The sequence below is a fragment of the Oscarella lobularis genome, chromosome 11 (genome assembly GCF_947507565.1).
Source record: "Oscarella lobularis chromosome 11, ooOscLobu1.1, whole genome shotgun sequence".
In the NCBI taxonomy this organism is placed as follows: Eukaryota; Metazoa; Porifera; class Homoscleromorpha; order Homosclerophorida; family Oscarellidae; genus Oscarella; species Oscarella lobularis.
Window position 1 is genome coordinate 3,048,162 of NC_089185.1, and position 27,296 is coordinate 3,075,457.

The following is a 27,296-nucleotide window of genomic DNA, read 5'->3' on the forward strand; positions in this document are numbered from 1 at the left end:
AACCAATCGAAGCGCTAGATTGAGCCCACGTGACTCCGAGGGACCAATGAGCGAGCTGGGCGGGGCTACGCTGTTCAAAAGCGACGCGCACACCGATTTTCCTTCAGTTGCGGCTGAGGGTGGATGCGTCGCGGTTCGCTGCGTCAATTCCTTGATCGGACCGGCAGGGGGAAGACATAAGGCAAGTTCTGGGTTGTTGTTTCAGCGTGGCCCACGGATAATCCGTGCCGGAACCCGTAGGCAGGGCGATGGAGGGCTTCGGCCTCGGTTTACGCACTGGGCGGAAAGGTCGCCGATGTCTTATTGTTGCCGAACAAGTACGGCCCGCGCTAGGCTCGAGCGGGCACGACTTGGAGGGGGTGTTGCAAGCGGTCTGGTTGCCGGCACTTATCTCACCATTGGCACGATTAGACGGAGGATGACCTGGCCCAGGAGACCTCGACTTGGGCATTGCACTGCCTTCCCTGTCGACTCTACAAGGTCGGCCTGTTCTCCACTTCCGCAAGGCCCGGTTCTTCCCAGGAAGACATACCGAAGGCTTTGGTACCAACGAGCCGGGGGACTCGGTTTTAGGGGCCGTTTCTCGTCCAGGCGGTACTGATCGGAGTGGCCGATGACCCGCAACTCGCCCGACACTTTTTGGAAGGGGGTCATCGCTTTGCGAAGACTTCCCTGGGCTACGAACGCGTCCAAACCTCCCCGTGGTGTAGCCTGGGTAACGCGAATATGGACGCAAATCAAAAGGTACGTAAAACGATTATTTGACAGATAACTGACTTCTTTTTTTTGTTTAGGTGGAAGGACTTCTTTTTTAGGCTGTTAGGATTTCTTTTTGTGTTTAGGTGAAAGGAAATTGATGCCGCTGAAGAATACGCTACGAATAAAAGAGAATGGATCGCAGCGAAACGAACGATCGAATGCGCGGAATCGTGAAGAATACGCTTCGAATAAAAAAGAGAAATGGATCGCAGAGAAACGAACGATCGAATGCGGAATCGACGTTTTTTTACGCTGCACGCTCGCGTAAAATTCTTTGTAGCTTGTGCGTAGCTTTTTTATGTTCTAAATAAACGTGCTTCTAAAGTGCTCTAATACGCGTTGCTAGAGCCTCCCGAGAGACGAACGAACCTATCGCCGGTCTGCAAAAAACCAGCGCTCCCAACCCCGGATACAAACCGACGCGAAGTTTCTCCTACCCGTTCATTCTTCTCTTCTGGCAGTGCGTGCTCATTAAAAAGCTAGCTAAAAAGTACAAAGAGACGGTCGTCACACATGCATGAAAAAAGCACATCACTCGCAATTAAAAACGTTCTTTTTATATGTACACGTGTCTACGCCATGTTCTCGTATATACTCGCGTCCAAAAGATCCCCCAAATTTTCCGTCTCCAGTTCCAGCTGCTTCATCAGATCATCGAGCTAAAAGAATAACGTGGCTACGTTGGAGGAATAGCTATAGAGTAGCAGTAATCTTACCACATCTTCAGCTTCTAATTTCTGCGTTCTCTCCAACTTCTCAGGCTCCTTTTTCTCTGGGTAAACAGGCGGAGGCGGGCGAGGCGGAGACAAGACGTCTTCTTCGTCGTCATCGTCGTCATCTAAATAGTCGACAGCGGGTGGCGGCGGCGGAGGAAGCGGCGGCGGCGACTGCGTCTCCGACCGCGAAGGACCCGAATCCAACATCGCTTCCAAAGACACAGGTCGATTTTCTGAGAAAGAGAGAAAATCACTTACATTATTTCCGATTCACTCTCTCTCTCTCTCTCTCTCTACCTGGACTCTGGGTCGTTGGAGACGCAACCAATTCATCCATCATCATATCCAACTGGTTCTGCTCCTTGATACTCATTCGACGCTGAGGCGACGACATAAGACGAGACGTCTCCTTGACGACGTCATCATCGTCGTCGGCCGGCGCCGGCGGAATGTGCAACTCCGGAAGCCTCATTCGTCTCCGCTTCGCGTGAACGCGACCGTTGGGCTTCGGCGCGACGGGCGGCGGCGGCGGACGACTTCGATCCACGTCCGGTTCGGCGTACGGCGGCGGAGCTTGCTCGGCGTGAACCGTTAGCGCGGCGGCGAAGGGCTTCCCGTCGATGTGCACCGGCGCTCGCGGCGGACTCGCGACGCGTCTCGCGAGATTGAGGTCTTCTTTTGTGGGAGCGAACGAACGCATGCGGGATGGGGGAGTCGTTTGCTCTTCGCCGCCGCCGCCGGCGCCGTTTGCGTTGGTAGGGGAGACGGTGAATCGTTCGGTTGTCTTTAGTTCGATGGGTTTGCTTTCGAAAGACGAAACGCTTTTGCTGTATGTAAATAATCATAAATAGAAATTATACGTGGGGGTTTTAGAGATTGCTTACGATTTTTCCGCGTCTTCTTCGCTGCTGCTGCTGATGTGACGGCAGCAGCAGCAGATTACAATTGCTACGATGATAAAAACCACGACGGCCGACGCCGCGGGAATGACGTAGATAAGAATTTGAAGGACATCGTCGACGATTGGAACGTCAGCTAGAAAGAACAAGATCAAAATTATTTTTAATTAATTGTACAAGTGAGGCTACTTGAATCGGTGTCAGACGTTGTATTAATTGTTGGCATTACTAGAGAAAGAAAAATTGGAACGGTGTGTGTGCAAAACGATAATACTTACTTGACTCAGTAGTTGGGATGCGTGCTGCTGGTGTAGTAGGCATACTGACTAATAAAAAAAATCAAATAGCCCGCTACTCCGCATGTCAATATATCCCGTACCTTTTCCAATTATTTTTTCACTGTAGGGTCCCCACAATTCATCCCCTTTTGAATTCCTCGTAGCCGCCGCTACGCTCGCCGTCACTTCGTCGACGTCATCGGCGACGGGTAGCTGAAATTCTCTCGCGTTCCCGTCGACGCGGACCGTGTCTTGACTCCCCTTACTGTCAACGTACTGAATGCGATAGAAAACGATTGTGCCGTGCCGGAGAGAGTCGTCAGGTGGAGACCACGATACCAATAAACCGGAGTTCATGAATTTGACGCTGACACCCAACGGAGGACCACTGGGAGCTAGAGACAGAGTTAAAATGAATTTTTGGTATTTTTATCTCTGTTACCGATTGGCTCAATGAAATGGGTTATGAGAGCGCTTGGGTCGCCTTTTCCACCTGACGTCCTTGCAACAATTATGACACTGTATATTGATTCGTATTGTATTGAATTAATAGGTAAGTGAGTTTTGAATTGCTGCGAGGACATCACATTGGATGGAACGGAATAGGTAAAGAAACGAGAACTTCTGTCAGCTGTAAGAGCACCAACTCCGTAATAAATCAAATAATCGGTGATAATCCCATTAGGAAATGACGGCTGGTACCACATGACAAAGACCTTCTCATTGGATGACGTTAGAGATAGATTGCTAACGGGACCCGGAGGACCATCTAGAAACAAATAATTAATTATATACGTTAATTATTTATACACGTGCCTGCATCTGCTGTGAGGTACGTCGTCGCCAAATGAATTCCTTTCCCATTCGTAGCAATACATTGATACACTCCTCTGTTGATGTCCGTAAAGTTCCTTATTTCCAGTTGAGTTCCGTTTGATGATATGTGAACGTTTGGTCCCGTCAATGGCTTGTTGTTCCAGATCCATTTGAGTGTGGGTAAGGGCTGGCCCTTTGCAGTGCAATTCAACCGCGCAACGCCGCGATTCGGCATGTCCTGCACAGACGGATACATAGTCTCAATAACAGGAGGACCTAAAGAGACGATAGTTCAAAAAAACCAATCTCAATTATTTCATACCTTCAATGACTAATTCAGTGTTTGCGACTATTGAATGGCCTCCGGAGAAATCGGCTTGGATTTTATAATGTCCAGCGTCATCAAAGGTAACGTTATTGATCACCAAGCTATAGACAACCAGTTGATAATTTTCACCGGCAACGTTGATTGGCTGCGCGTTTCTCGACCAGCCAATAAATGGTCCCTGTTGATGGCAACTCAGATCTTGAATGACCGCTTCAATGACAGTCGTTTGTCCAACGCTGGATACAGTCACTTTTTCAGGGAAATCCCCGAATTTCGCCACACAACTTCCATTCAATTGTTGAGTCACAGTCAGAGTTGCTGGGGACGACGTGTGACTGGCTTGAACATTTTCTATTTTTACGCTATATGTTTGTGAGTCAGCGAGGCTGATCTCTGTCAGATGAAGTGCGCCGTTGGGAAGAACGTGAACGCGACCTTGTTTGGATCCCGTTACCAACGTTCCAGACTGATCAGTCCAGGTGAATGTCGGACGAGGACTCGCCGTGGCGGCGGCACCGTAGAATCGAACCATATCGCCAACGTGAACAGATTGACTCGAAGGATCAGTAATCTTGCCGAGAACTAGAAGAAATCAATTACGATTATCCCTTCTTCAAAGTGTCCCATTAGATATAAAAACATTAGCAAACGTTCAACGTTGCATTTACGCTCACGTCTACATTATAATAGCATAAACGTGCACTCTACGTTCTATTTGTCTTACCCGCCACCTGGACCAAAGCCGCCTGACTCATGACTGATCCGTAACGATTTGAGGCGACGCATTGATAAGAACCGACGTCTTCGCGATAGTTCTTGTTATAGACGAACGGATTAAATATGAGATTTCCCAGCGAGATCGTCGCATATTGAGAAGAGACGCTGATCCCCTCTTTGAGCCACACCCACGCAACGGGAATGGTCGAATTAGCGCTGCACTGGAGAACGAACGCCTTGCCTCTCTCGGCGAAACTCGACTCGGGTTGACTGGTGATTTCGATGGGAGCCACTGGGTGAAAGAGAAAACACGCCGCCTTGGGATGAGGAAGACATAACAGTTCTATGCTAATAGGAGCTTTTGTTGTTCTTTGCGGGGTTCCTTGTGTATGGAACGCTCTCTTGTTTCGATCGCGATGCGTGTGCGAGTGTGCGCGCGATCGAGCGAGCTCTTCGCGCGGTTCGCGGCGTTTTTTTTTCCTGTGTGCGATGTCGCGTGGTGTAGTTTCGCGTTCCAGTGGTATGAGATCACGTGGTCGGATAACTGCGCAATTTAGCTCAAATAGGCGCCTCGTACGAAGCGTTTCGGCGGGCGAGGAAAGGGAACGCGAGTTGAAAACAACGATGTACGCGTTTGCGCCCGCAGGCTGACGCGAGAGCGGTTGAAAAATCGAGCGCGTCACCGCGTCTCGAGTTCGCGCGGCTTACTTTTATTCTGCGACGCGACGAGCGCTTCTAGGAGAATCGTTCCAAGTATTGAAAGGATGAGACGACCCGTCAGGAACGCCATTGCCCTGTGAGAAGATGTAGGGATTTTTTCGCGTGACTGCTGGCAACGCACGCGCACACTAACAACGCGCGCGTCGGAGGAGCGGTGCGCAGAAACTCGCAGAAACTCGCAGAGGACGTCAAGCGGGCTACAGTACTAAAAATACGGTGTACAGTAGTGCTGTCTACGGAACCAGCGCTGCAACTTCGTTAATTGGAAACGAGCCGCACACGTCGGTGTCGACAACGTCGCAGTACGTCGACGTGAAACCAGGCGCGCATTTGCACGCGTATCCGCGATTGCCGTCGACGCACGTGCCGCCGTTCTGACATCGGCTCGTCAGACAGTCGTACTCGTGCATCTGACAAAAGTCGCCCGTCCACGGGCTGCTGCAGTCGCACACAACGGCGTCGTCGCCGTCCGAGCATGAGGCTCCGTTTAGGCACGGATTCGTCGGCGCGCACTCGTCGATGTTCGTTCCGCAATGCGGTCCCGTATATCCGCACGGACACATACACGTGTAGCTCGCTACGTCGTCAACGCACGTGCCGCCGTTCTCGCACGGATTCGAAGCGCAGTCGTTGGTTTTTTTCTGACAAAAGTCTCCATAAAAGCCGAATGGGCATTCGCACCTGAAGAATCCCCCTGATCTTTCTATACACGTGCCGCCGTTTTTGCACAGAGTATCATTGCATCCGGACGGAAAGCTTCTGATACTGAATTCGATTGGTTTGTGACATGTCTTGTCTTCCTTTCCCCTTCTCGAAGGAAAGCACGAGCAAAAGTAGTCGCCGTCGCCGTCGACGCATACCCCGTCGGCCAAAGGATCGCCACAATTTGTCATGTCCAAACACTCGTCAATGTTCTGGCACAAATCGCCCAAATAGCCAGGCGGACATTCGCACTTATAATGCAACGAATCGCGTAGATCGAACGCACACGGCGCCCTGTCGTTGCACGGAACCTTGCGATTACTACCGCATACAAAGTCGCCCTGATAGACAAGCAATCGAGCGCCTTGTTGGCAATTTTCTGGTACACTAGGATGGCCTGAACCTTCGGTGTGAACAGAAATGTAGTAGTTTGCGCCGCTAGTAAGAGTGCTTGAAACGTCGAGAGTAAAGACGTGATTTGGTTTTGGAGTCGGATTTCCAAAGGGCTGTTTTCCCGCTATTCTTCCTACCAAGGTTCCACCCAAAATGTCACAGTTTTCGTACGCTTCAATGTTCTTGACTTTGTACACCTCCAAATTGCCATTTTTCTGAAATGTGTAGTCCGTCTCAAAGCGCACGTTGACTCCGTTTTGAATAAAGAGCAGAGGCTGCTGAGGAAACGGTTGAATAAACACGCCACCCCCTCTATGCCAACGATTTCTCAGTCTCCAGAACAACGTCTTTGCAAAATCACTAACAGCATCTTCAGTTTTGTAGAGCGACCATATGTATGTCACATTATCACCCGTTTTCCCTTCATCCCAGCACCTTTGTCCGTCAGGGCACGTTGTATTGGCAGCCGTATCGGGATCAGACACAATAGGATTACTGTTCCTCACCGTACACGCGACTCCTACATATCCAGCTGCACAGTAGCAAGTGAAAGTAGCGTTGCCGTCGACGCAAACGCCGTCGTTCATGCACGGATTCAGATCGCAACCGACGAGATTCGTCTCGCAATGCACACCCGTAAACCCGGGCGCACACTCACAGTCGTATCCCGCTATGCCGTCGTTACACGTCGCGCCGTTTTGGCACGGTTTCGACTCGCATTCGTCAATGTTCGCCTCGCAGCGAGTCCCAGTGAACCCGAGTCGGCACGCGCAGTCGTATCTCGCTATGCCGTCGCTACACGTGGCGTCGTTCTGGCACGGCATCGAAAAGCATTCGTCAATGTTTGTCTCGCACAACGCTCCTCTGAATCCAAACACGCATTCACACCTGAATTGAATGATACCGTCGATGCACGTCGCGCCGTTTTGGCACGGTTTCGACTCGCATTCGTCAATGTTTGTTTCACAGCGAGTCCCCGTAAACCCGGGCGCACACGCACAGTCGTATCCCGCTATGCCGTCATTACACGTGCCGCCGTTCTGGCACGGCATTCGTTCATATTCGTCTGACACTGGACCCCAGTGAAACCGGCGACGCAATGACACATGAACATATTGACGAGATCGTTGCAGGTGCCTCCGTTCATGCAAGGCATGGACTCGCACTCGTTGAGTTCGGTTTCACAGAAGTCGCCCGTATAGCCCAAAGCACAGCGGCAAGTGTAGTCGCCGTCGCCGTCAATGCACGCCGCACAGTTTCGGCATTTATGTTGAAAGCAGTCGTCTTTGCGAATATGACAGAAGCCGCCCGTCCAGTCAGTTGCACAGTCGCACGTCACAGCGTTGTCGCCGTCCGTACACGTGCCGCCGAACTGACACACGTTTGGATCGCACTCGTCGACGTTCGTTTGGCACTCGTCTCCAGTAAATCCGCACGAACACAAGCACGTGTAGCCTCCTACCCCGTCCATGCACATGCCGCCGTTCTGGCACGGATTCGATGCGCACTCATTGATGTTTCCCAGACAGAAATCGCCGTCGAAGCCGAAGCGACATTCGCACCTGAAGAACCCTCCTGATCGTTCGTTACACGTGCCGCCGTTTCTGCACAAAGAATTGTCGCATCCAAGCACAGGGTAACCTCTGATGCTGAACTCGACTACTTCATGACACGTCTTGCCTTCTTTTCCTCTTCTCGATGGAAAACAGTCGCAGGCGTATTCGCCGTTGCCGTCGACGCATAAGCCTTCGGTGAGAGGATCGCCACAGTTCGTCATATCCAAACACTCGTCAATGTTCTGACACAAATCGCCCAAATAGCCAGGAGGACACTCGCACTGGTAATGCAACGAGTCATGTAGATCAAACGAACACGGCGCTCTGTCGTTGCACGGAACATTGCGATTACTTCCGCACGTGAAGTCGGCCTGGTAGACAATCAAGCGAGCGCCTTGTTGACAGTTTCCTGGAAGACTGGGATCGCCTGCGCCTCCAGCGTGAACGGAGATGTAATAGTTAGTTCCGCTTGTAAGAGTGCTTGAAACGTCAAGAGCGAAGAAATGGCCTGGCTTTGGAGGTGCATTGCCAACGGGATGTTCTCCCGCTACTCTTCCAACCAACGTTGCACCGGAGATGTCGCAGCTTTCGTAAGCTTCAATGTTGGGAACTTTGTACACTTCCAAGTCAGGATTTTTCTGAAACGTGCAATCTGTCTCGAAGTTCACTCTTTCACCGTTTTGAATGAAAAGCAGAGGCTGCTGAGAAAACGGTTGAACGCAAGCGCCGCCCCCTTGATTCCAAAGATCTCTCAGTCTCCCAAACAATGTCATCGAAAAGGCACTGACAGCATCCCCGGTTTTGTACAGCGACCATACGTACGTAATATGGCCACCCGTTCTCCCTTCATCCCAGCATAGTCGCCCATCAGGGCACGTCGTATTGGCACCCGCCTCGGGATCAGATACAATAGGATTACCGTTCCTCACCGTACACGCGACTCCTACATATCCAGCTGCACAGTAGCAAGTGAAAGAAGCGTCGCCGTCGACGCAAACGCCGTCGTTCATGCACGGATTCAAATCGCAACCGAGATTCGTCTCGCAATGCACACCCGTAAACCCGGGCGCACACGCACAGTCGTATCTCGCTATGACGTCGTTGCACGTGGCGCCGTTCTGGCACGGATTTGAAGCGCACTCATCGACGTTCGTCTCGCACAACGTTCCTATGAATCCAAAGATACACTCGCACCTAAATCCGTTGACTCTGTCAACGCACGTCGCGCCGTTTTGGCACGGTTTCGACTCGCATTCATTAATGCTCGTCTCGCAGCGAGTCCCGGTGAATCCAGGTCGACACGAGCACGTGTACATGTTGATCATGTCATTGCATGTGCCGCCGTTCTGACAAGGCCCCGATTCGCACTCGTTGATGTTCGTCTCGCAGCGCACACCCGTAAACCCGGGCGCACACGCACAGTCGTATCTCGCTATGCCGTCGTTGCACGTGGCGCCGTTCTGGCACGGATTTGAAGCGCACTCATCGACGTTCGTCTCGCACAACGTTCCTACGAATCCAAAGACACATTCGCAAATAAATCCGTCGACTCTGTCAACGCACGTCGCGCCGTTTTGGCACGGTTTCGACTCGCATTCATTAATGTCCGTCTCGCAGCGAGTCCCGGTGAATCCAGCTCGACACGAGCACGTGTACATGTTGATCATGTCATTGCATGTGCCGCCGTTCTGACAAGGCCCCGATTCGCACTCGTTGATGTTCGTCTCGCAGCGCACACCCGTAAACCCGGGCGCACACGCACAGTCGTAGCTCGCTATGCCGTCGTTGCACGTGGCGCCGTTCTGGCACGGATTTGAAGCGCACTCATCGATGTTCGTCTCGCACAACGTTCCTATGAATCCAAAGATACATTCGCAAATAAATCCGTTGACTCTGTCAACGCACGTCGCGCCGTTCTGGCACGGTTTCGACTCGCATTCATTAATGTCCGTCTCGCAGTGAGTCCCGGTAAATCCAGGTTGACACGAGCACGTGTACGAGCTGTCACCGTCGACGCACGTGGCGCCGTTTTGACACTTATTCCTCAAACAATCGTTCTCGTGAATCTGACAGAAGTCGCCCGTCCACGGGCTGCTGCAGCCGCACGTGACCGCGTTGTCGCCGTCCACGCATGCCGCCCCGCTCAAACACGGACTCGGCATCGGCACACACTCGTCAATGTTCGTCTCGCAATGATCTCCAGTGAAACCGCAAGGACACGTGCACGTGTACTCGGCGACGCCGTCGACGCACGTGCCGCCGTTTTCGCACGGATTCGACGCACATTCGTCAACGTTTACTTGGCAAAAAACTCCTTCGAAACCGAAGCGACACTCGCAGCGCAATTCTCCATTCGACTGCCGCACAATACACAAGGCGCCTTCGCGACACGGATTCGGATGGCATCCGACGTCGGCATCGGTGAACGGAACGACCGTTTGGCAGTTGGGACCCGATCGAATCGGCGTGCATTCGCACGTAAACAAACAGTCGCCGTCGACGCACACGCCCTCGTTCACCGGATCTCCGCAATCGGCGCCCAAACACTCGTCGATGTTCTCGCACTCGTCTCCCAAATAGCCGCCCGGACAAGCGCACGTAAATCCGACCAACGTCTCGTTTACGTGTCCGTGTCCGAAGACGCACGGTGCGCGTCCGCTGCAAGGCTGGGCCGGATATGCACCGCAACGAAAATCTGATTTGTATATCAAAAGACGAGCACCTTGTTCGCAATTCGTCGGAATCGTCGTATCGCCGCCGCCGTCCTGTCGCTTCGCGATGAAATAGTTCGCTCCGTCGACGACGTGACTCGTTACGTTGAGAGTTTGGGTATGGCCAGCTGGAATGGGGACCCCGTTTGGTTGAGGTCCGGCGACGCGTCCCACGAGCGTGGCGCCGCTGAGACTGCATTCCTCGAATGCTTTCAAATCGGTGACCTTCCAAATTTCGAGATTTGGATCGCGTTGGAACGAGCAGTCGGTCGTAAAGTGAACTAGCTCGCCGTCTTGGACGACCTTCGCGGGTTGTTGCGCAAACGGACGCACGTAGTGCGCGTTGTCATTGAAATACTTGTCGATGAGATACCATTGAAGCCACCGTATTGATTCTGAAGGAACCTCGTGGGTTCGATGTAGAGACCAGACATTTATCGTCGGTTTGCCCGTTAATATTTCATCCCAGCATTGACTGCCAAACGGGCACGTCGTGTTCGCCGCCGATTCGGGGTTCGCGCACGTGGGCTGGCCTGAGGAAAGCCGGAAGTGGACAAGAAGTAGGACGACGATGACTTCTTCTATCACCATCTGAGAAAGTGGCAGAGTGACCTGACAACTAACTGAACTTTATGGCTTTGCTCGGTTCGGCGTGAATGGGATCACGTGCATAGCCTTTGCGTAAGTGTGCCGTAAGAATAGCCAATGTGGCGTTTCCTTGCTCGTTCTGTAGAGAAAGGTACGTTAGCTTCTTTCTGACAAGTGATTGCGATTCTGCCTTAGCTCTATTTCGCTCGGGGACCCCACGTTCGAGTCGTTGCACATCGCAAGGCCAAAGCGAAGTCGCACTGTCCCAAACGACTTCGCTCGACGACAAGAAACGAAGAAGACGATCTTCTTCGCCGATTCACGTTCACAAAATTCATCGCTCTTCACCCGATCCCTTTCCGCGCACTCTCCAATCAATGGGCACGAATCTCGTGGACTTTCTCGATCGAACGGACATGCATCGACGTCGAACGCGCATCGCAATACCCGACTTCTGCGCCGGCTCGTACGTAGCGGTCACGTGCTCCGACCCGTTCGCGCCAAAAGGCGAAACGCGCTTCGTGGGCATCTGCATCGCCCGTCGCAACAGTCGTCTCGCCTCGAATTTCACTCTTCGCAACGTCGTCGGCGGCGAACCCGTCGAAATGACCTACGACTTGTATTCGCCTCGACTCCAAAACATCGAAGTGCTCAAGTTGGAGCGACGACGAAGAGCAAAGCTCTATTATTTGAGAAATAGGCCCGCTAAGCAGAGCACGGTCAGCGAACACATGCCCAAGACGGAGCCAGTTCAAGGTCGACTTCCACCGCGAAAGACAAAGAGATAGGTAATAATACTATGTGACGTTGTTTGGTATCTTACTGTGTAGTAGGCGTTTTAAAAAGCCAAACTACTATGTATTATCAATGAGAAAGTACGGGGGGCGGTGTTGCTTCTTGCTTGTCGATTTTCCTTACGCTTTTACTTTCTCCTTCCTGTATATACCGATCGACATTATTTCCTAGAGACGTTCAATAGTTAGACTATATACATGTATTGATCTTACCTGATTAGATGCAAATCCTTGAGTGCAAATCTTCAACTTGTTCAAAACAGGACGATTTGCATTCGACAAAAGTAGACGATAGGAGAAGGGGTTCTAAAAAGAATACATTTCGCTATGGAGACGTTCTGGGAAGGGAGAGAAGGCGACTTACAAACATCGGCTCGACGAGCTTGTCGTTCAAGAAACACTGAAACGTTTGCGACAAATTCGAGGGAATTTCTCGCACCAACACTTCGCCAGTGCTATCGATCGAACAGAACAGAAGGAAGAGATAATATTCGGGATCATCTGTAGGGACACTACACTAGTAGTTTATATTTAACGCAAGGGATGTTCGTCTTACCGTCTGAATTTCCGGACAACCTAAAGACGACTTCAACGTCGCGCGTCTCGTAGGGAATTCGTAAGACTGGTTGGAGAATTGGGTTGGAGAGTTTCTCGTTTCTTTCAGACAAGGCTTGAGCGAGACGACCCTCGAACGACGCGGCAATTCTATTATTAGATCCACTATAAGGACTAAGAGGGGTGCGCGTCTCACTTGTGCGAATGAGATTTCAATAAATCGCATATCTGCGTGTGTTGATTCCTCTGGGCGAAGATTATAGCCGAGTGCCCATACTGCGACATCGCTTTAAAATCGGCTCCCTTGTTCAGCAACAAAGCGACCGTCCTCAAATGACCCCTCTTGGACGCCTTAAAAAAAGACTTACACAAATGCCACGGTCTCAGTCGCAAATAAAAGAGACTAGACCTTCATCAAAGCGTCTTCACCCGTCTGTTGCTTGGCATTGATAAACGCTCCACTTTGAATCAAGCATTCGCAAACCTTATCATATCCCTAAAGTGCAGGAAAACGCTGATTGGTTTGGTTATCCGCCACCCCCCCGGCCCCTAACCTGATCAGCGGCCAACATGAGCGCCGTCGCGCCGTTTCGTTGCGTCGCATTCACGTCGGCGTGCGCGGCGAGAAATCGAACGATTTCCGCCTGTCCTTCCATTACGGCCGTCATGAGCAACGTCGTTCGCGAGTACCCGTAGCGAGTGTTCACTTTGTAGCCGCGTTCGAGAGCCGTTTGAACGATATCAACCGATCCCTCTCGAATAGCCTTCGTCAAATAACCTAAGAAAGAAAAAACAATAATAAAAATATTTTTAATTGTGTATAGGTTATTTTTTTATACTTTCTTGCTCGTCGACGCATTCGCTGCTTGGAGCTTCGAGTTGCGGTTGCGTTGGCGCTGTGGGTAGGACGGGAGAGAGGAGTTGGAGGGAGACGTTTTGCTCGTCGGCTTCGTCGTCGGATATGTCGTCGATATCGAATTCAAAGCTTTCCTTCTTTTCTTCGTCTTCTTCTTCTTTTTCTTTGTTTTGATGATTCGATTTCGCTTCTGTGAGATTTTCAACGTTGTTTGATGACGTCGTTATATCTGGGCTGCTGTTGCCGGCGGCGGTCTCGTGATCTTGGTTCATTAATTTCGACATAAAGTCTTTGGATTGTAATTTCATAGCCACTCTCGCTATGAAGTCTGATTGCTACAAAGAAAAGAAACCGGCTTCGTATTCGTGTACACGTGCACTGAGTCTATCTATATATATATATATATATACCCCGTTTGATTCTTCAGCTATCTCCTTTGGAGGAGATATTTCCTTTGGAGGAGATATCATCTCCCTTGGAGGAGACATCATCTCCCTTGGAGGAGACGGCGCTTTCGCGTCACTGACTTCATCGCGAGAACTTTCCCCTACACAACGTCAATACCCAACTATATTCTAAAAAAGAATTGAGACGGGTATACCACTCTTTTCCGTCGACTTTTGCTCATCAAAATCTACTCTATTCGTTTCTCCGCTGTCCTCCTCCTCCTCCTCCTTGTCACTGTTTCCCTTTGCTAAACGTTCATCAACGTCGATAGCTGATCCTGTCTCATTCTCCTCCAGACTAGGGCTACTAATCCCTTTATTCTCTACGTTCGTATCGTCCTCAGCGGCGTTTCTACTCCCATCGTCATCGTCATCGTCGTTATCGTTTTGAAGACTCGCGGCGACGGCCTCCGGCCACGTTCTCTTTCGTCCGCGAATTTCCCTCCCCGTACTACTCAACTTCGCCTGCAGACGAATTTCCCGCGTTTCCCTACGAGTCCCCCCAATCATTTTCATCTCATCAAGACGAACGCCGCCGCCGCCGCCGCCGCCGCCGCCGCCGCCGCCGCCGCCGCCGCCGCCGCCACTTTGACCATCGTCCAAATCAGCCGAACTTTCTCTCGGCTCTTTCTCCTTCTCCTCGACGCTGCTTCGACGCCGATCCCCGTCGCTGCTATGACGACGCCGAATCTTTCGACCTCGTCCACGACCGACGGAACCGCGTGATTTCGTCAGACCGCGACTCGACGAGGAGGAGGAGGAAGTCGCCCCACGACCGCCGCGCCCTCGCATCGATCCTCGCGATCGGCTTTCTCCGCTGCCTCGACCGCGTCCACGTCCGCGTCCACGCCCACGTCCACGTCGACGCTGCGCATCGCTGTCGTCTTCCTCCGAACCGTCGCCATGCGGCGAAAAAATCTAAATAAATAAATAAATAAATAAAATTAATGGATAATTATTATTGATTATTTCTGACGTCAGATTGGGCGAGTTTTTCTTCGACGTATTCGTCGTTCTAATTAATTAATTAAGAGAAATGACGTTTTTTTTTATTTTTGAAATTTCGCATGTTCTGACCTTCGATTTTTGTTTTCTTTTCTTTGCGACGGACGACGAATCGGCGCGTTCGAGCGTCTCGCGTTCGTCGCGAGGTAAGAGGCGAAAGAAGCGATCGAGAATCGATTCGCAGGCGAGAAGATTGCGACGGGGCTCCCACGTGTCGTGCGAATCGTCGAATCCCTTCCATTTCACGCGATAGAGAACCTTGCCCTGCGAACGAGCGAGAGGACGATCGAAATTTCGGCTTTTCGCGACGCTCGCGAGCGTCGATCGAGCCCTTGCCTTGTGGATTTTCGCGTCGATGATGTTCTCGACCTCGAAGATGTTCTCATCTTCGTCTGCCATGCGGCGAAACGCGGAGAGATTCGGAGAAGCGAGACCGAACTGGGGGTTTTGCGCAGGCTTGACGTTCGGTCCACGTGACCGATTAAGTATTTGTTTATTTACAATTCATCCTTTTCGGTGTCGTTGATTGTAAGTTCGGCGTCATCTGATTCCGTTGCGTCATCGTCGTTTTCGACGTCATTGGTGCGAGTCACCACTCCCATCTTGATGTCGTCAATTACTTCGTCTATATCATTGGCTAGATCATTGATTGTGGTGAATTCCTATCACATCACGTATTAAGGTTAGCAAATTAATTAAGGGGTGGCCGTGGGTGTGTTCTACCGATTCTGTCAGGGCAGCGAGATCCGTTTTAGTGAAGAAATTATCTTTGTTGAAATCGATTAGGTCAAAAATCTATGATATAAATAAAAAATCAAAAAACACATAGGAAGGCTCTTTAGTCACTTACTTCCTTCGCAATTCTATTCATTTCTGAAGACCACCAAAGGCCACTGTTCGGTGTAAGCAATCTCTGAGAACAACAAATAACTCTTGTGCTTTGCTAATAAATTAATTAATTACTGATTTAATCTTGGGTATGAATTCGTCTACAGTCAACGCCTCTGAATCTTTCTTAAGAAATGACTTCAAAAATTTCCTATACCCCACAAAAATGAAAGAAGACATACTAGTCTCTGTCGTGTACCTTAACGGATCATTGTCATCATCACTACCCCCTTCCTCCTCCTCCCCTTCCTCCTCCTCCTCATCTTTGGTTTTCATTCCAGGCCAGTCAAAGTCATTGAGAGTAGGCGTCAAAGACGGATTTTCCTCGCAGTCTGTCTTATTGAAAGCCAAAAGCGGATTCCACCAAACATTGACGGCAATGTTGCGATCATACGATCGAACCTGGTGATACCTAAAAGAAACGGAGGAGACAGTCACACTGCACTATAGAACAATAGAACGCAATGCACCACTTGAACGGAATGTACAAACAATCGCCCGCTTCCATTTTAACGTACTCATACTCAACGTCCATCATGCCGGGAAACTTGACGAAATCAACACTGAAAAAAAATCCAATGCATCAAATTAAAATAATTGAATTTATTTGTATTTACTGATCAACATCCAAAGACGAATAGCCTCCGAAAGAACGATCCAACGGCACCTAAAACAAAATAATAAAATTTAATTAATCAATTAATTAAAAAATCTCACCTTATCGCGAAATTTCGGATATTCAATAAAATAAAGTTCTTTCGTGCCGGCGAGCAGGCAATTGATATTATCGACGTCATCGTGATGCAGAACCGATTTCGTTCCGCCACTACTGAACCAAATCACAGTATCAACCAAATTTCTCGAAAATCCGCCGCACGCGAGCGATCGCGGCAAAACGACGTCGTTGCGAAGAAACTCGGGCACGCTCGCCACCATATAGATGTCCAAGCGCCTGTACGAGTCGATGAATCGATCGAGACTCATCATGTAGCTCGCAGCCGAACGATTTTCTTTTTTTCGCGCTTCCACGACGAGATCGCCGCCGTTGTTTGGATTTGCTTGCGCTGTTGCTTTGAGGTAGTCGTCTGTCCAGCGTTCGAAGGCTGGCGATTGTTTTGCGGCGTCGCGAAAGACGATTGGGCGGAATTTTTTCGTGTGTTGTCTGTAAAATGTTTCCGGGTCGAGAAAGCCGGTCGTTTCGGCGACTTTGCGGATGGGACCGCGCGATCCGAGCTTTTCTAGGTGGCCTGCAGCGGTGGAGGGATCTATGGAGCCGCTTGTGGCTCGGAACAACGCTAAGAGGAGCAAGAACATTCTAAACGGCGTTCTGTAGCGCGCGTTCTCTCTCAATTATTGATCTTTCTTCTGCATGTCAAGATAGTCTTCCAAGCTCGATGCAAGTTCTTCTAGTTTTTCTTCGTTCTAGTGAAATCGTGTCAAACTTTGGAGGGGTTGAATACGCAACTTACTTCCGGTGATATTAGATAAATTTCTTCTTTATATATGAAGCCGTCCGAATTGCTGTCAAGTACAGCAAAAAACTGCGAGAAAATAATAAAAAAGATTAATTTTTTTCTGATCTTTTGACTATGAGTACCTGAGCAGCAATGTCATCCATCTCTGATATCCATCTTATACCAGGACTCATCAACTTCTTATCCTATATAACTCACAATAGTGAAATTTAGAACATACTCCAATGTGAACGCACCCTCCTCATTTGAGATACTAGTCCAACCAATGTAAGAGAACTCGACTCGTCCTCGATCATATTAGAAAAATACTCGCTAAATCAGACATAAAATTACCGCGCGAAATTTCAATTGAATAATTATACCGTAAGTCATCCGGCGGCCCATCGTCCTCCTCTTCTTTCTCGTCGTTTTCGCGACGTTGTGGCCATTTATCCTGCGTGTATGCGCCGTCTTCTGATTTAAAGAAATATTTGTCGAGACTCGGTGGGTCCGGTTTCGAGTCCAGATGTTCGCAATCGGAACGATTGAACTGCTCAAGCGGCTTGTACCAGATATTGACGGCGATATTTCTTTCGTACGATCGAATAACATGAAACCTAAATCAGACCCAAGTCTTTCTTTTTAGAAGTCGTTTTATTTTCTTTTTTACCATTTCAATGGCATAAAGAAACAATCGCCGCTCTCAATTTTTGCCACGTGATATTCAATTTCAGAGAATTCAGGAAATTGATTAAAATCAACTCTAGAGCGCACAAGAACGTGAGAACGAATATTTCAAAAACGAAATTTCTGACTTGTCGACGTCGACATTGGAATATCCTCCACGTGGATCCAATTTCACCTTATCTTTATATTTCGGATATTCGATCATAAGCGCCTCTTTCGAGCCGGAAAAGACGCAGTTGATATTATCGACGTCGTCGATGTGAAGAACGGTTTTCGTTCCACCGTTACTAAACCACATTACCTATAAAAATAAATGTTATAGATACGCAAACGTCATCATTCTCTTCTTACAGTGTCAGCCAACTTGTCTTCGTAGCCTCCACATCTAAGGGGTGGTGGCAAATGCACGTCACTTCTGCAGTATAATATATTATGTTTCACTTTCAGACACTATTACTTATTATACCTGAGAGCTTTTGGGACGCTGTAGACCATATACAATTTCTCTTTCTTGTAAAATTCAAGGTATTCTCCAAATGTCCAAAATTGAGTCTTCTTTCCGGACGTGTCGGCGAGAACGGGCTCATTCGTCGCATTTTCGATTGACGACAGATACTCGTCGGTCCACTTTGAAAAAGCGGGAGAAACTCGCGCTCCTCCTTTAATGACAACAGGTCGATTTCCCTTGGAATATCTCAAATAGAAAGTCTCCGGATCGGGATAGTCATGGATTTCTTCGACGGGCAAAGTGGGACCTCCCCATCCGAGCTCTCGCATGTGACCCAGTCGATTGGAAAAATCAAAATCTGGGCCCTCTGAAATGACGACGACTACGAGGCCGAATATCCACGCAAACGATACGCCCATTCGAATGAAAATATAAGGGGCGTGTTTCTCACCTCACGTGCGTTTTTTAATTAATTTACGAGGCGTGGCTTCTCGTTCGCAAAATAAAATACTTTATAATTAATAGAGTGACTTTTCGAATGAAAGTAGTATTCGTCATTCGTACTGTAGAACGAAATTGATTAAATTAAATATCGTTTTTACCTAATAGACACGTGCTTTGTCAACTGTCGTGTCCCAACTCGTAAAGGCACTCGGACAACGCGGACGCCGACTCGCTTGCTTGGCACGAAAGGTCGGCAATAAAACGTTCATATTTCAATAATTTTCTGCGCGTTGAAAGATTTTGTTAGGTAGGGGGAGAGAAGGAGAAGGCGCGTACCGTTTTCCATCTGACGAAAAACGCGCCAAATTGCGCAAAATCAACGCCGTCGTAAAACGCACCGTTCGCGTGAGAATGCTCTCGGCTGAAAGCTATAAGCAAAGACCCTCAAAATGAAATATCCGTCTTCGACACCTCACTTACGGTCACTCCGACGCCGACGCCGCCGCCACTCGACGTCGTCGTCGTCGTCGTCGCCGCCACCGAAGGCATCGAAACGAATCGAATGAGACCATGTGACGTCATCGTCGCACCGAGCGTCGTTTTCACCGCCAACGGAGTGCCGACAACGCGATTAACGGCGGCTCTTACCGGACGACTATTCGACAAGTCCATCAACGTCGATTCGACGGGTCGTCGTGGGGGCGGCGGCACTTCGAGGAGTCTTTTCGATATTCCGTTCATTCTTTTGATGAGATTCGGCGGTGTCGTCGTTTCTTCGATTTTTTGCCGTTTTGCTGACGACGACGACGACGACGTTTCGTTGATGATCGCCGACACGACGGGCGTCTTTGTCGTGCTCATCACGACCGACGTGACGTCGTGACGTCGTCGTTGTTGCGTCGTCGTTAAGTCGGTCGAAGCGGAAGCAACGGTCGAAGACACGGGGTTTAAACGAATCGTGCTTAGATTGAGAGGAATTGACGATGACATCGCTTTGAGGACTGGTGTTGTTGTTGTTGTTGTTTTCTCGAAGGTGATTCGCGAGGGGACGACTTTGGGTGTCATCTTGACGGAAGACGATGGAACTTTTCGCTTGATTCCCTCGACACGGTAACTAGGAAAAGTTCAGAGTTGAACGTTTGAGTGTTACGATTACCGTTTCTGGCTGGCATCTCCTTCTAGTTCAACTTTGGACTGAGGAAAAACTGACCTATATATATATATATATATAAGAGTAAGCATGTCCTTAAGACTAAAGAGCGTACATACGTAATAAGAGAATTGATTCCAGCGGCGCTCATTGATTGGACGATTCCCCGCCGATGTAGTAGAGATTGCACGTACTCAGAATAGACTTGCGAGCACAGAATCGACGAAGATCCAGTGTTAACAGACTCGTAATTTTCCATGAGCCTTTATAAAAAACTAGGCAATGATATAATCCCCTGAATAACAAACGTACCACGTCTTCGCCTGTTCCATGTCGTTTGGTTGCGCTGTCTTGACTGGCACTGGCTGAGGAGACGCTTGAGACGCTAAGAAAAATTCAGCTAGCATAAGAAATAATAATTATGTGCTGTCTAACTTTTCAATAGAGTCGTATTAAGGAATCGAATGGGGATAGGAGTCGCTTTTCCGCTGGTGGAATTAGGGGTGTTTGGCTGGTTGAGAGCGACGAAAATGACTTGGTTTTTCTGTCGTTCTGGTGTCGGACGAGCGACAGAAGATTGAGATTGTTTTGGCTCAATGAGTTTGTAAGAAGCGAGCGCTTTTTTCCCCATGCTCGCCACATCGAAAGTCAGCATCGATACGAGAACATCTTAGAGACGAAATATATAAGAATAAGACGGAGAAAATCAATAGATTCACCGATGGCGTGAACGACGAGATCGCACATACGTCGACCGAGATTAGTCAGCTGGAAGAGAGACTCAAGACCAGCAATCACAAGCTAAAAAAGCAATAAATCAATAGAAGATTAATTCTCGTTTCGCTTACCTGAACGTCCGGGATAAGAAGCACGGCGATCAAAGCGTCGACGAACTCGTCGCTCATTCCTTCCTCAAGCGCATCCGCGTTTTCGTCCACCGTGCAAAGTTGAGACAAAGTTTCAAGACCTGAAAAAAATTCATTAATTAAAAAATCCTTAAATGGGATTCGTTTTACCTTTTAATACCATAACCTTTTCAGATGATAGTATGCAGGTTTGGAGTGTGTACATAAGAAGACTGGGATAGACGACTGATTGTTCTGGTGTGAGAACCAACTGGGATATTAATAATACGGTATGGTGGTTGTAGTTACGCTTCTTCAAATTCTCGCTTACGTGGTCCGCAATGTTGACGAAGCAGTCGAGGGCGAGATGACGTAGACTGGTCACATGACCGTGAATGCACATCAGAAGAAGTCTATAATAATAATCAATCAGATTTCGATTATTTATATAAGCGTCTTTTACCTGATGAAAGAGGCGCTTTTAGATAAGAGAGGTACGTTGTCTTCGTTCACAGAAAAGTTATGAAGTATAGTGACAATCTGTAGAGAATGTATCATATATTCTATATCATTGACTTTGAATACCTGTAGAGCACGAAAAGCGACGGAGTCGTTTGACCATTTTTCCACCAAAGGCCCCTCCTCCATTTCCACTTCTAAAATTTTCAAAAAAAAATTAAGCAACATTTTTTGTTGAGACACGTTTCAACATACCTGCAACTCTGCATCGATTATTGGGGTCCCAGTCGTCAGGAGACAGTCCTTTCACCACGTGATTCCAATACTAGGAGAGAAATAAATGACCGCCCTTAAAACGTTGTCTTTCTCACGTCAGTGCAACAACTGCTTTGACCTTGATACCAGCCGTGATAATAAACATCTCTATAGGAACAATTATCTAGAAAGAGAAACGAATAAAGAGATGGAGAATTATGCATGAATGTATGTAAACCTTCATCAAAAATTCCCAAATGTGCAAGTAATATTGGAAGCAACTGCGGCGTCTAAAAAAATCAAAATCTCAAAAAAAAAACAATATCTACATTCCTCTAATACCTTAGCCAAAGAAAACGGGACTTTCTCATCAGCCGAAAGCATCAAGCAAACATTGACAGCAAAATCGGCTTCATTCGGCAAACCAGACATCAAAGACAAAATAATTCGTCGATACGACAACGACTCCGGTTCGCCGCTCGCTCCGACGCCACGCGGCAGAAGCGCTTTCGCCGCGCCCGTCGCGTGAACAGTCCGACTACGAGTCCACGGTCGCTTCTCAATCTCCGCACTCTCGTTCGACGCTTCCTCAATCGAAGCGTCCTCGGGCGTCGTCGTCTCGCGCTCGGCACGCGTTCGCTCGTACTTGGACAAATATCTTGGAAAATAAGAAGTTTTTATTTGCTACCGGTTCGTTTCCGGGTCTCACTGGAGGTAATAGCGTCGAATGGCGTACGAAGCGTTCGCGCACGGAAACGATATGCCGAACTCGCGCGCGACGTCGTCCCACGTCGACTTCGCGTCGATCTTTTTTTTGAGATTTTAATTATGAAATCGAACCACGCCTACTCTACGAGGAACCTTCGCGCGGCCGCCGAACGCTCGAACGATTTCGTCGAGTCGATGGAAGTTGAGTGGAGACCCGTTGAACGTGGGCAAGCGATCGAGAGCGGATCTGCAATAGAATTGTCGCGAGGCGAGCGGGATTGGCGCGCGGCGTCGACGGAGAGCGCGCGCACGCTCGTTTTACCCGCGAATCTCTTCGAGATCGTCGATGAAGTGGCTGTAGTCGGCGCAATAGTTTTCCCATTCCGAAGCGCCGTTATTCGCCATCGTCGATCGTCGCGCTCGTTGAAGCGAGGCGAGAGTCGGTTCGACGATCCGAGTGCGCGCGTTCTTGTGCCGTATGTAGCGCCGGCGGCGGGAGAAAGTCGCGCGCGCGAAGTTCGAGTTGGGGGCCCGCGCTCTTTCTACGACGTGAGACGTCGACTTCGGGCGTTTGACGAGTCGGTTGATATTCGAAGAAGGAGATCGTTCTGTTCGCCGGCGTTCAAGCGACGGGGGGACCCGAACGGCGCGCGGGAACGACGGCACGGGTCTTGCGCAAGTGTTGCGCGAAATCTACGCAGACTCGCCGTCGCGTGTGTTTGGTTATAAAAGTACAGTCGACGCGAATTTCGGCTCGCTACTTCGTCGAAAGCGCGAACGCGTGTCTTTCGAGTGATCCGGGAACGACTCCGTTGAAGTGGGGCCCCCTTTCGGGCAACCATGTCCGAAGAAACGTCGTCGATTCGACGCAAACTCAACGTATTCGCCGCCTTTGGTGCAGGATTGAGCGACGCTCTCATCGGATTAATACGCGTCGTTCGCATATGCAAAACGTCGACGCAAATACGCGGCAAAATGATCCAATGTCTCTTTTTCAACGGCATCTGTCTCGGTCTCGGCATCGTCTTCTTCGACAACGTCGTCGTCGCGCTTCTAAACTATTTCCTTCGCATTTCAATAGATCTGCTAAGCGGAGGCGTGGGCGGTGGCACAGCCGGGTCTTGGGTCGTCACGGTGATTCAGTATCTATTCAGCGCCTTTTGGGTCCTCCCACTCTTCTGGCTCAGCAAACCAATCAACAGCCTATGGTTCCTCGAAATATCCGACGAAGTTCTCCGTCTATTGAAAGCAGACAGAATCAATACCTCAATATCATTGACGTCATCATCAACGTCATCATCGACGTCATCAATGACGTCATCGCGATTGGCTGTTCAGATTGCTGACGCTTTTTTCAGTCTTATTCTCGAGTGTCTATTTCTCGTTCAAGCCGTACTCGTTGGTCTCATTCCTCCTGCTAGTCTTGGACTTATACTCAATGTGGCTCATTTGAGTCTTCTCTACGCGCTCTATTCCTTCGAGTACGCGTGGATGGATCGACACGTGTCCGTCGTCGAACGACTCGCCAAAATCGAATGCGATTGGCCGTACTATTTGGGTTTTGGTTTGCCGCTCACCATAGCAACGGTTCTTCCGAATTCGATTGTCGTCAGCGCTTCCGTTTTCGCCGTTCTATTTCCCGCCTTTTTGATTATTGCGAGTGACGTCGAACCGGCGACGACCGCGGCGAATGTCTGGCGACTTCGCGTCTTTCGTTTGGTGACGTCGCTCACGAATCGACTGGCTTCGCTGGCGACTCGTCGTTCACGTTGAACTATAATTATTATTATTATTATTATTATACGTGCAAACTTGTATCATATGTAATCCCCCTTCCGTTTTCTTTCCTTGATTAATTAATAAATTTCTTGTTCCCTGCACTTGCCTTGGCTTTCTCTATGATGTCCGCATAGACGCGCGTTCTTGCGTCTTCGCCCCAGATGAAGTCCAGGTGTTCGTATGAGGGAATGGTCTGATTGGAGAGGAGAGCGTTTGTGGCGGAGAGTTGCTCTATCAGCCACGCGACGTCAGTAGGATTGGCTAGATCGTCTTGCCCGCCAGCGTACACGTGAGTAGGCACGTGGAAATTGGTTAGGTTGTACTGGGGCGGCGTGGACTATAAGAGACCAATTAAAATTAAAAATCAATGCGTTTTCACATACGTTGTTGTAGTGAGCCATGTTCGCTTTGGTGGACCCGTAGTCGTACATCTGAAACGTTCCATATCTGACTCCCTAGCAGAAAGAGTTGGAGTAAAAAAGAAAAAAAATGAAGCAAAGAACTCGCCTGTGCAAAGTGGTACATATTCTGTACAGACGTTCCCGCGGGAGTGTGACTAAGGTATATAGGAACGCGCGTCTAAGAGAGAAAGCCACATTTATATAATCCACGTCTGTGCGTGTGTAGACTACTACTGTACCTCGTTTAGATTCGCTTCATCGTATCCAAAGAGAAGAAATAGAACGTTGTCGCACACTCCATCGATGAACGGTTCATTGCAGAAAAATTGAGCAACAATTTTCGTGAACTCATTACTCGGCAAAAAGTCTCGAATTCCAAACAATTTGATAAAGTCCTAGGAAAGAATGAAAATTAGCATCTTGGGGGAGAAAAAGCACCTTTATTTCTGGTTTCGCGTATGCTATATATCGCATAAGACCGACAGCGTGGCCATATCTCGCTACAGGAGCCAATGCAAAGTAGGCCTTGATGTGCGACGCCAATTTCGCGTTCATAGAAAATCCAATGAATGCCATGAGGGTTCCCTGCGAATGACCAACGTAGTATATATCCGATTGATTGGTGACGTTGATGACGTAGTAGAGCATCGCCGGTAAATCATACCGAGCCATTTCATCATAACTAAGAGGAAATGTTCTTGAAGTTTTCCTGTGTTGGGTGAGCGTACCTCCAAGCCCAGAATGCCGCATCGCTTGGGTGAAGAGTCGTGTGATTTGTTGAGTACGTGTTCCCTCTGATGTTTCCCAACCAGACGTCGAAGCCGGCGTCTGAAAGGAGAAAGGCGAGACTTTCGTATTCTAAATTAGTGATCCAGTTTGTTGAGGAACACAATAAGCCGTGCTGTAGAAAAATCACTGGTCTGTCAGTAGCTACAAAGAGAAACGATGATATATATATATATATATATTGTTTTTCTCACGTGTAGCATTTACCATTATCATCTGTTTTGCTATGTGGAATTCTCTGGAGTCCAAGTATGAAACCGTCTTCAGTTGTGACCCAGTGATCTTCCTCTGGATACCCATTGAATAGAATCATTTGTCTCTAAAGGCAGAGAATGCTTCCTACTTTTAATTAATTAATTTATTAACGCACGGCATTCATATTCTTCTCGGGATCGTCGCATCGAGCGAGCGATAGGAAAAGAAAACAGGAGCAGATCGCGAGCACGTCCATGTTAGTCATGTGAGCGCTTGACCCTTGGAACCTCGAGGGCGTGAAATCATCAATGTAAATTACAGCAACTCACGTGCATCAGCTCAATCAAACGAACGAACGAGCTTCTATTTTAGTAATATTAGCGATAATGTCCATATAAACGTCAGCTGGAGCGTTTTCTCCCCAGATGAAGTCCAAGTGTTGGTATGTAGGATAGAACCTGTGACCCTTCAAGTGAGGCAACTGGGGGAGCAGAGAGGCCACGTCCGTTTGGTCTGCTAGCCAATCGTTGCCCCCACTGTACGCGTAGATTGGAACGTTGAATGCTGTGACGTCATACAAGGGTGGAGTGTCCTAGAAAGAATTATTTATAAATAATGTTTATTTATTTATTTGAGATGTTTACCTGGTGGTAGTGAGCTCGGTTGGCTGCAGCGTTTCCATAGTTGTACATTTGAAATTTGCCGCTGTTCACTTCCTAAAGAGTCAAAATACAAGAAGGAAAAAATAGACGAGGAGTCTGATATTACCTGAGCAAAATGACCCATATTTCGAACAGACGTTCCTGCTGGCGTGTGACTCAGATAAACAGGAAGACGAGTCTAGAGAGAAGAGTTCATAGAGTGAGAAAGACTTGATACCTGATGTCTCACCATATTCAAATTCGATCGGTCAAAACCGCATATGATAAAAATGACGTCACCACACACAGTATCAATGAGATCCAAATCACAAAGTTGCCGAGCCGCGAGCTTGATAATAAAGTCACTAGGAAGAAAGTCCTTTTTCCCAAACACAATCTAAGAAAAAAAATTAGACAATAGACTCAGAGTGGTTCCTTTCTATGTATACCTGAAGTTCTGGTTCTATAGGCGCTAAGAGTCTAGTCAATCCTTTGACATCTTTCAATGTTGCGACAGGAGCGAGAGCAAAGACGGCTTTGACATGTGACCCCAGTTGGGGATTCCGAGAGAAGCCAGCAAAGGCCATGACAGTGCCCTGCGAATGTCCGACATAGTACAACGACGATTGGTTCGTATGATTCATGACGTAGCCGAGCATAGCGGGAAGATCATAGAGAGCCATCTCATCGAAACTAATAAAAAATTATTTAATTATTTAATATTATTTCCTTTTTACCTCCACGCCCAGAATTCGGTTTGAGACGGTTTGAGATGCGTGTGATTGGTCGAATACGTGTTTCCTCGCACGTTGCCCAGCCACACGTCGAAGCCAGCGTCGGCCAATAGGAAGGCGAGGCTCCCCGTCGATAAATTATCGATCCAGTTCGTGCTGGCGCATAAGAGACCGTGCTGTAAAAACACGACCGGTCTTGGAGCTAATTCGAGATTATCACGTGACTTAATAAAATATTTTCTTTTTTTGCACTAACTTGGACTGGGATCGCTGTTTTTACCGCGTGGGATTCTCTGCATTCCAAGAATGAAGCCGTCTGTTGTGACGGCCCAATGGTCTTCTTCTGGGTAGCCGTTGTAGAGAATGATTTGCCTCTAGTTGGAGTGAGCGCGAGAAATGAGCTGTTTTATCGGATGCACGTGGGACTGACTGCGTTCATTTTCACTTCGGGATCTTCGGCGCTCAAAAGCGAAACGGCCAAAGCGACGAAACAGACCTGCAGCACTTTCGCCATGACGCACGCGGAATCACATGACCGCGACGTAACCGCGAGAAACAATGAAACAATTTATCGCGCAAGCGC

At 48.7% G+C, this 27,296-nt stretch overlaps 9 protein-coding genes, 1 long non-coding RNA gene and 1 pseudogene across 11 annotated transcripts; 3 read left to right on the top strand and 8 right to left on the bottom strand.

Moving 5' to 3' along the window:
- The first annotated feature begins 124 nt into the window (after positions 1-124).
- LOC136192684 (uncharacterized) lies at positions 125-1,083 on the top strand. The gene is made up of 2 exons (XR_010671208.1): positions 125-744; positions 795-1,083. It is a non-coding gene; the product is annotated as an uncharacterized lncRNA (long non-coding RNA).
- A 103-nt stretch (positions 1,084-1,186) lies between these two features.
- Positions 1,187-5,377, bottom strand: LOC136193093 (immunoglobulin superfamily DCC subclass member 3-like). Its single transcript, XM_065981886.1, has 12 exons — positions 5,222-5,377; positions 4,521-4,805; positions 3,791-4,378; positions 3,469-3,744; positions 3,095-3,421; positions 2,754-3,047; positions 2,653-2,700; positions 2,564-2,602; positions 2,360-2,510; positions 1,773-2,302; positions 1,476-1,708; positions 1,187-1,418 (listed from the first exon to the last, which is right to left on the bottom strand). The coding sequence occupies exons 1-12, from the start codon at positions 5,301-5,303 to the stop codon at positions 1,332-1,334; spliced, it is 2,940 nt and encodes a 979-aa protein (XP_065837958.1). The 5' UTR covers positions 5,304-5,377; the 3' UTR covers positions 1,187-1,331.
- An 89-nt stretch (positions 5,378-5,466) lies between these two features.
- Positions 5,467-7,152, bottom strand: LOC136193087 (fibropellin-1-like). The gene has a single exon (XM_065981877.1). The coding sequence runs from the start codon at positions 7,150-7,152 to the stop codon at positions 5,467-5,469; it is 1,686 nt and encodes a 561-aa protein (XP_065837949.1).
- A 128-nt stretch (positions 7,153-7,280) lies between these two features.
- On the bottom strand, positions 7,281-11,201 carry LOC136193091 (fibropellin-1 pseudogene; annotated as a pseudogene).
- A 359-nt stretch (positions 11,202-11,560) lies between these two features.
- LOC136193088 (large ribosomal subunit protein bL19m-like) lies at positions 11,561-11,971 on the top strand. The gene has a single exon (XM_065981878.1). It carries the CDS (start codon positions 11,561-11,563, stop codon positions 11,969-11,971), a length of 411 nt encoding a protein of 136 aa, XP_065837950.1.
- Positions 11,969-15,289, bottom strand: LOC136193096 (M-phase phosphoprotein 8-like). The gene is made up of 13 exons (XM_065981889.1): positions 15,176-15,289; positions 14,912-15,103; positions 14,811-14,849; positions 13,990-14,752; positions 13,799-13,935; positions 13,372-13,723; positions 13,087-13,310; positions 12,942-13,028; positions 12,729-12,883; positions 12,534-12,682; positions 12,342-12,478; positions 12,191-12,283; positions 11,969-12,145 (listed from the first exon to the last, which is right to left on the bottom strand). The coding sequence occupies exons 1-13, from the start codon at positions 15,236-15,238 to the stop codon at positions 12,098-12,100; spliced, it is 2,439 nt and encodes an 812-aa protein (XP_065837961.1). The 5' UTR covers positions 15,239-15,289; the 3' UTR covers positions 11,969-12,097.
- Positions 15,290-15,296: 7 nt separating this feature from the next.
- Positions 15,297-18,752, bottom strand: LOC136193113 (uncharacterized). Of its 2 annotated transcripts, none has more exons than XM_065981909.1 (9): positions 17,197-17,266; positions 16,445-17,149; positions 16,345-16,394; positions 16,198-16,290; positions 15,927-16,139; positions 15,803-15,878; positions 15,690-15,752; positions 15,563-15,634; positions 15,297-15,501 (listed from the first exon to the last, which is right to left on the bottom strand). In XM_065981909.1, the coding sequence occupies exons 2-9, from the start codon at positions 17,039-17,041 to the stop codon at positions 15,337-15,339; spliced, it is 1,329 nt and encodes a 442-aa protein (XP_065837981.1). In that variant the 5' UTR covers positions 17,042-17,149; positions 17,197-17,266; the 3' UTR covers positions 15,297-15,336. The 2 variants fall into 2 exon arrangements, with proteins under 2 accessions (XP_065837981.1, XP_065837982.1); XM_065981910.1 differs by lacking the exons at positions 15,297-15,501; positions 15,563-15,634; positions 15,690-15,752; ... (2 more) ...; positions 16,198-16,290; positions 16,345-16,394 and adding exons at positions 17,325-17,387; positions 17,439-17,514; positions 17,565-17,798; ... (2 more) ...; positions 18,220-18,283; positions 18,335-18,752 and having other exon boundaries at positions 16,963-17,149; positions 17,197-17,268.
- A 58-nt stretch (positions 18,753-18,810) lies between these two features.
- On the bottom strand, positions 18,811-23,302 carry LOC136193095 (AT-rich interactive domain-containing protein 2-like). Its single transcript, XM_065981888.1, has 20 exons — positions 22,500-23,302; positions 22,331-22,424; positions 22,179-22,276; positions 21,812-22,127; positions 21,708-21,759; positions 21,586-21,653; positions 21,470-21,539; positions 21,341-21,411; positions 21,219-21,295; positions 21,087-21,168; positions 20,927-21,026; positions 20,759-20,877; positions 20,630-20,711; positions 20,346-20,579; positions 20,223-20,295; positions 20,030-20,173; positions 19,917-19,970; positions 19,241-19,874; positions 19,097-19,188; positions 18,811-19,043 (listed from the first exon to the last, which is right to left on the bottom strand). Exons 1-20 carry the CDS (start codon positions 22,580-22,582, stop codon positions 18,938-18,940), a joined length of 2,649 nt encoding a protein of 882 aa, XP_065837960.1. The 5' UTR covers positions 22,583-23,302; the 3' UTR covers positions 18,811-18,937.
- On the top strand, positions 22,575-24,057 carry LOC136193123 (etoposide-induced protein 2.4 homolog). The gene has a single exon (XM_065981920.1). The coding sequence runs from the start codon at positions 23,018-23,020 to the stop codon at positions 23,948-23,950; it is 933 nt and encodes a 310-aa protein (XP_065837992.1). The 5' UTR covers positions 22,575-23,017; the 3' UTR covers positions 23,951-24,057.
- LOC136193117 (gastric triacylglycerol lipase-like) lies at positions 23,487-25,650 on the bottom strand. Its single transcript, XM_065981915.1, has 8 exons — positions 25,514-25,650; positions 25,351-25,462; positions 25,086-25,287; positions 24,796-25,039; positions 24,597-24,752; positions 24,464-24,535; positions 24,340-24,411; positions 23,487-24,293 (listed from the first exon to the last, which is right to left on the bottom strand). The coding sequence occupies exons 1-8, from the start codon at positions 25,601-25,603 to the stop codon at positions 24,030-24,032; spliced, it is 1,212 nt and encodes a 403-aa protein (XP_065837987.1). The 5' UTR covers positions 25,604-25,650; the 3' UTR covers positions 23,487-24,029.
- LOC136193118 (gastric triacylglycerol lipase-like) lies at positions 25,636-27,268 on the bottom strand. The gene is made up of 8 exons (XM_065981916.1): positions 27,144-27,268; positions 26,970-27,087; positions 26,717-26,915; positions 26,429-26,672; positions 26,230-26,376; positions 26,107-26,178; positions 25,983-26,054; positions 25,636-25,930 (listed from the first exon to the last, which is right to left on the bottom strand). The coding sequence occupies exons 1-8, from the start codon at positions 27,225-27,227 to the stop codon at positions 25,682-25,684; spliced, it is 1,185 nt and encodes a 394-aa protein (XP_065837988.1). The 5' UTR covers positions 27,228-27,268; the 3' UTR covers positions 25,636-25,681.
- Between the last annotated feature and the right edge of the window lie 28 nt (positions 27,269-27,296).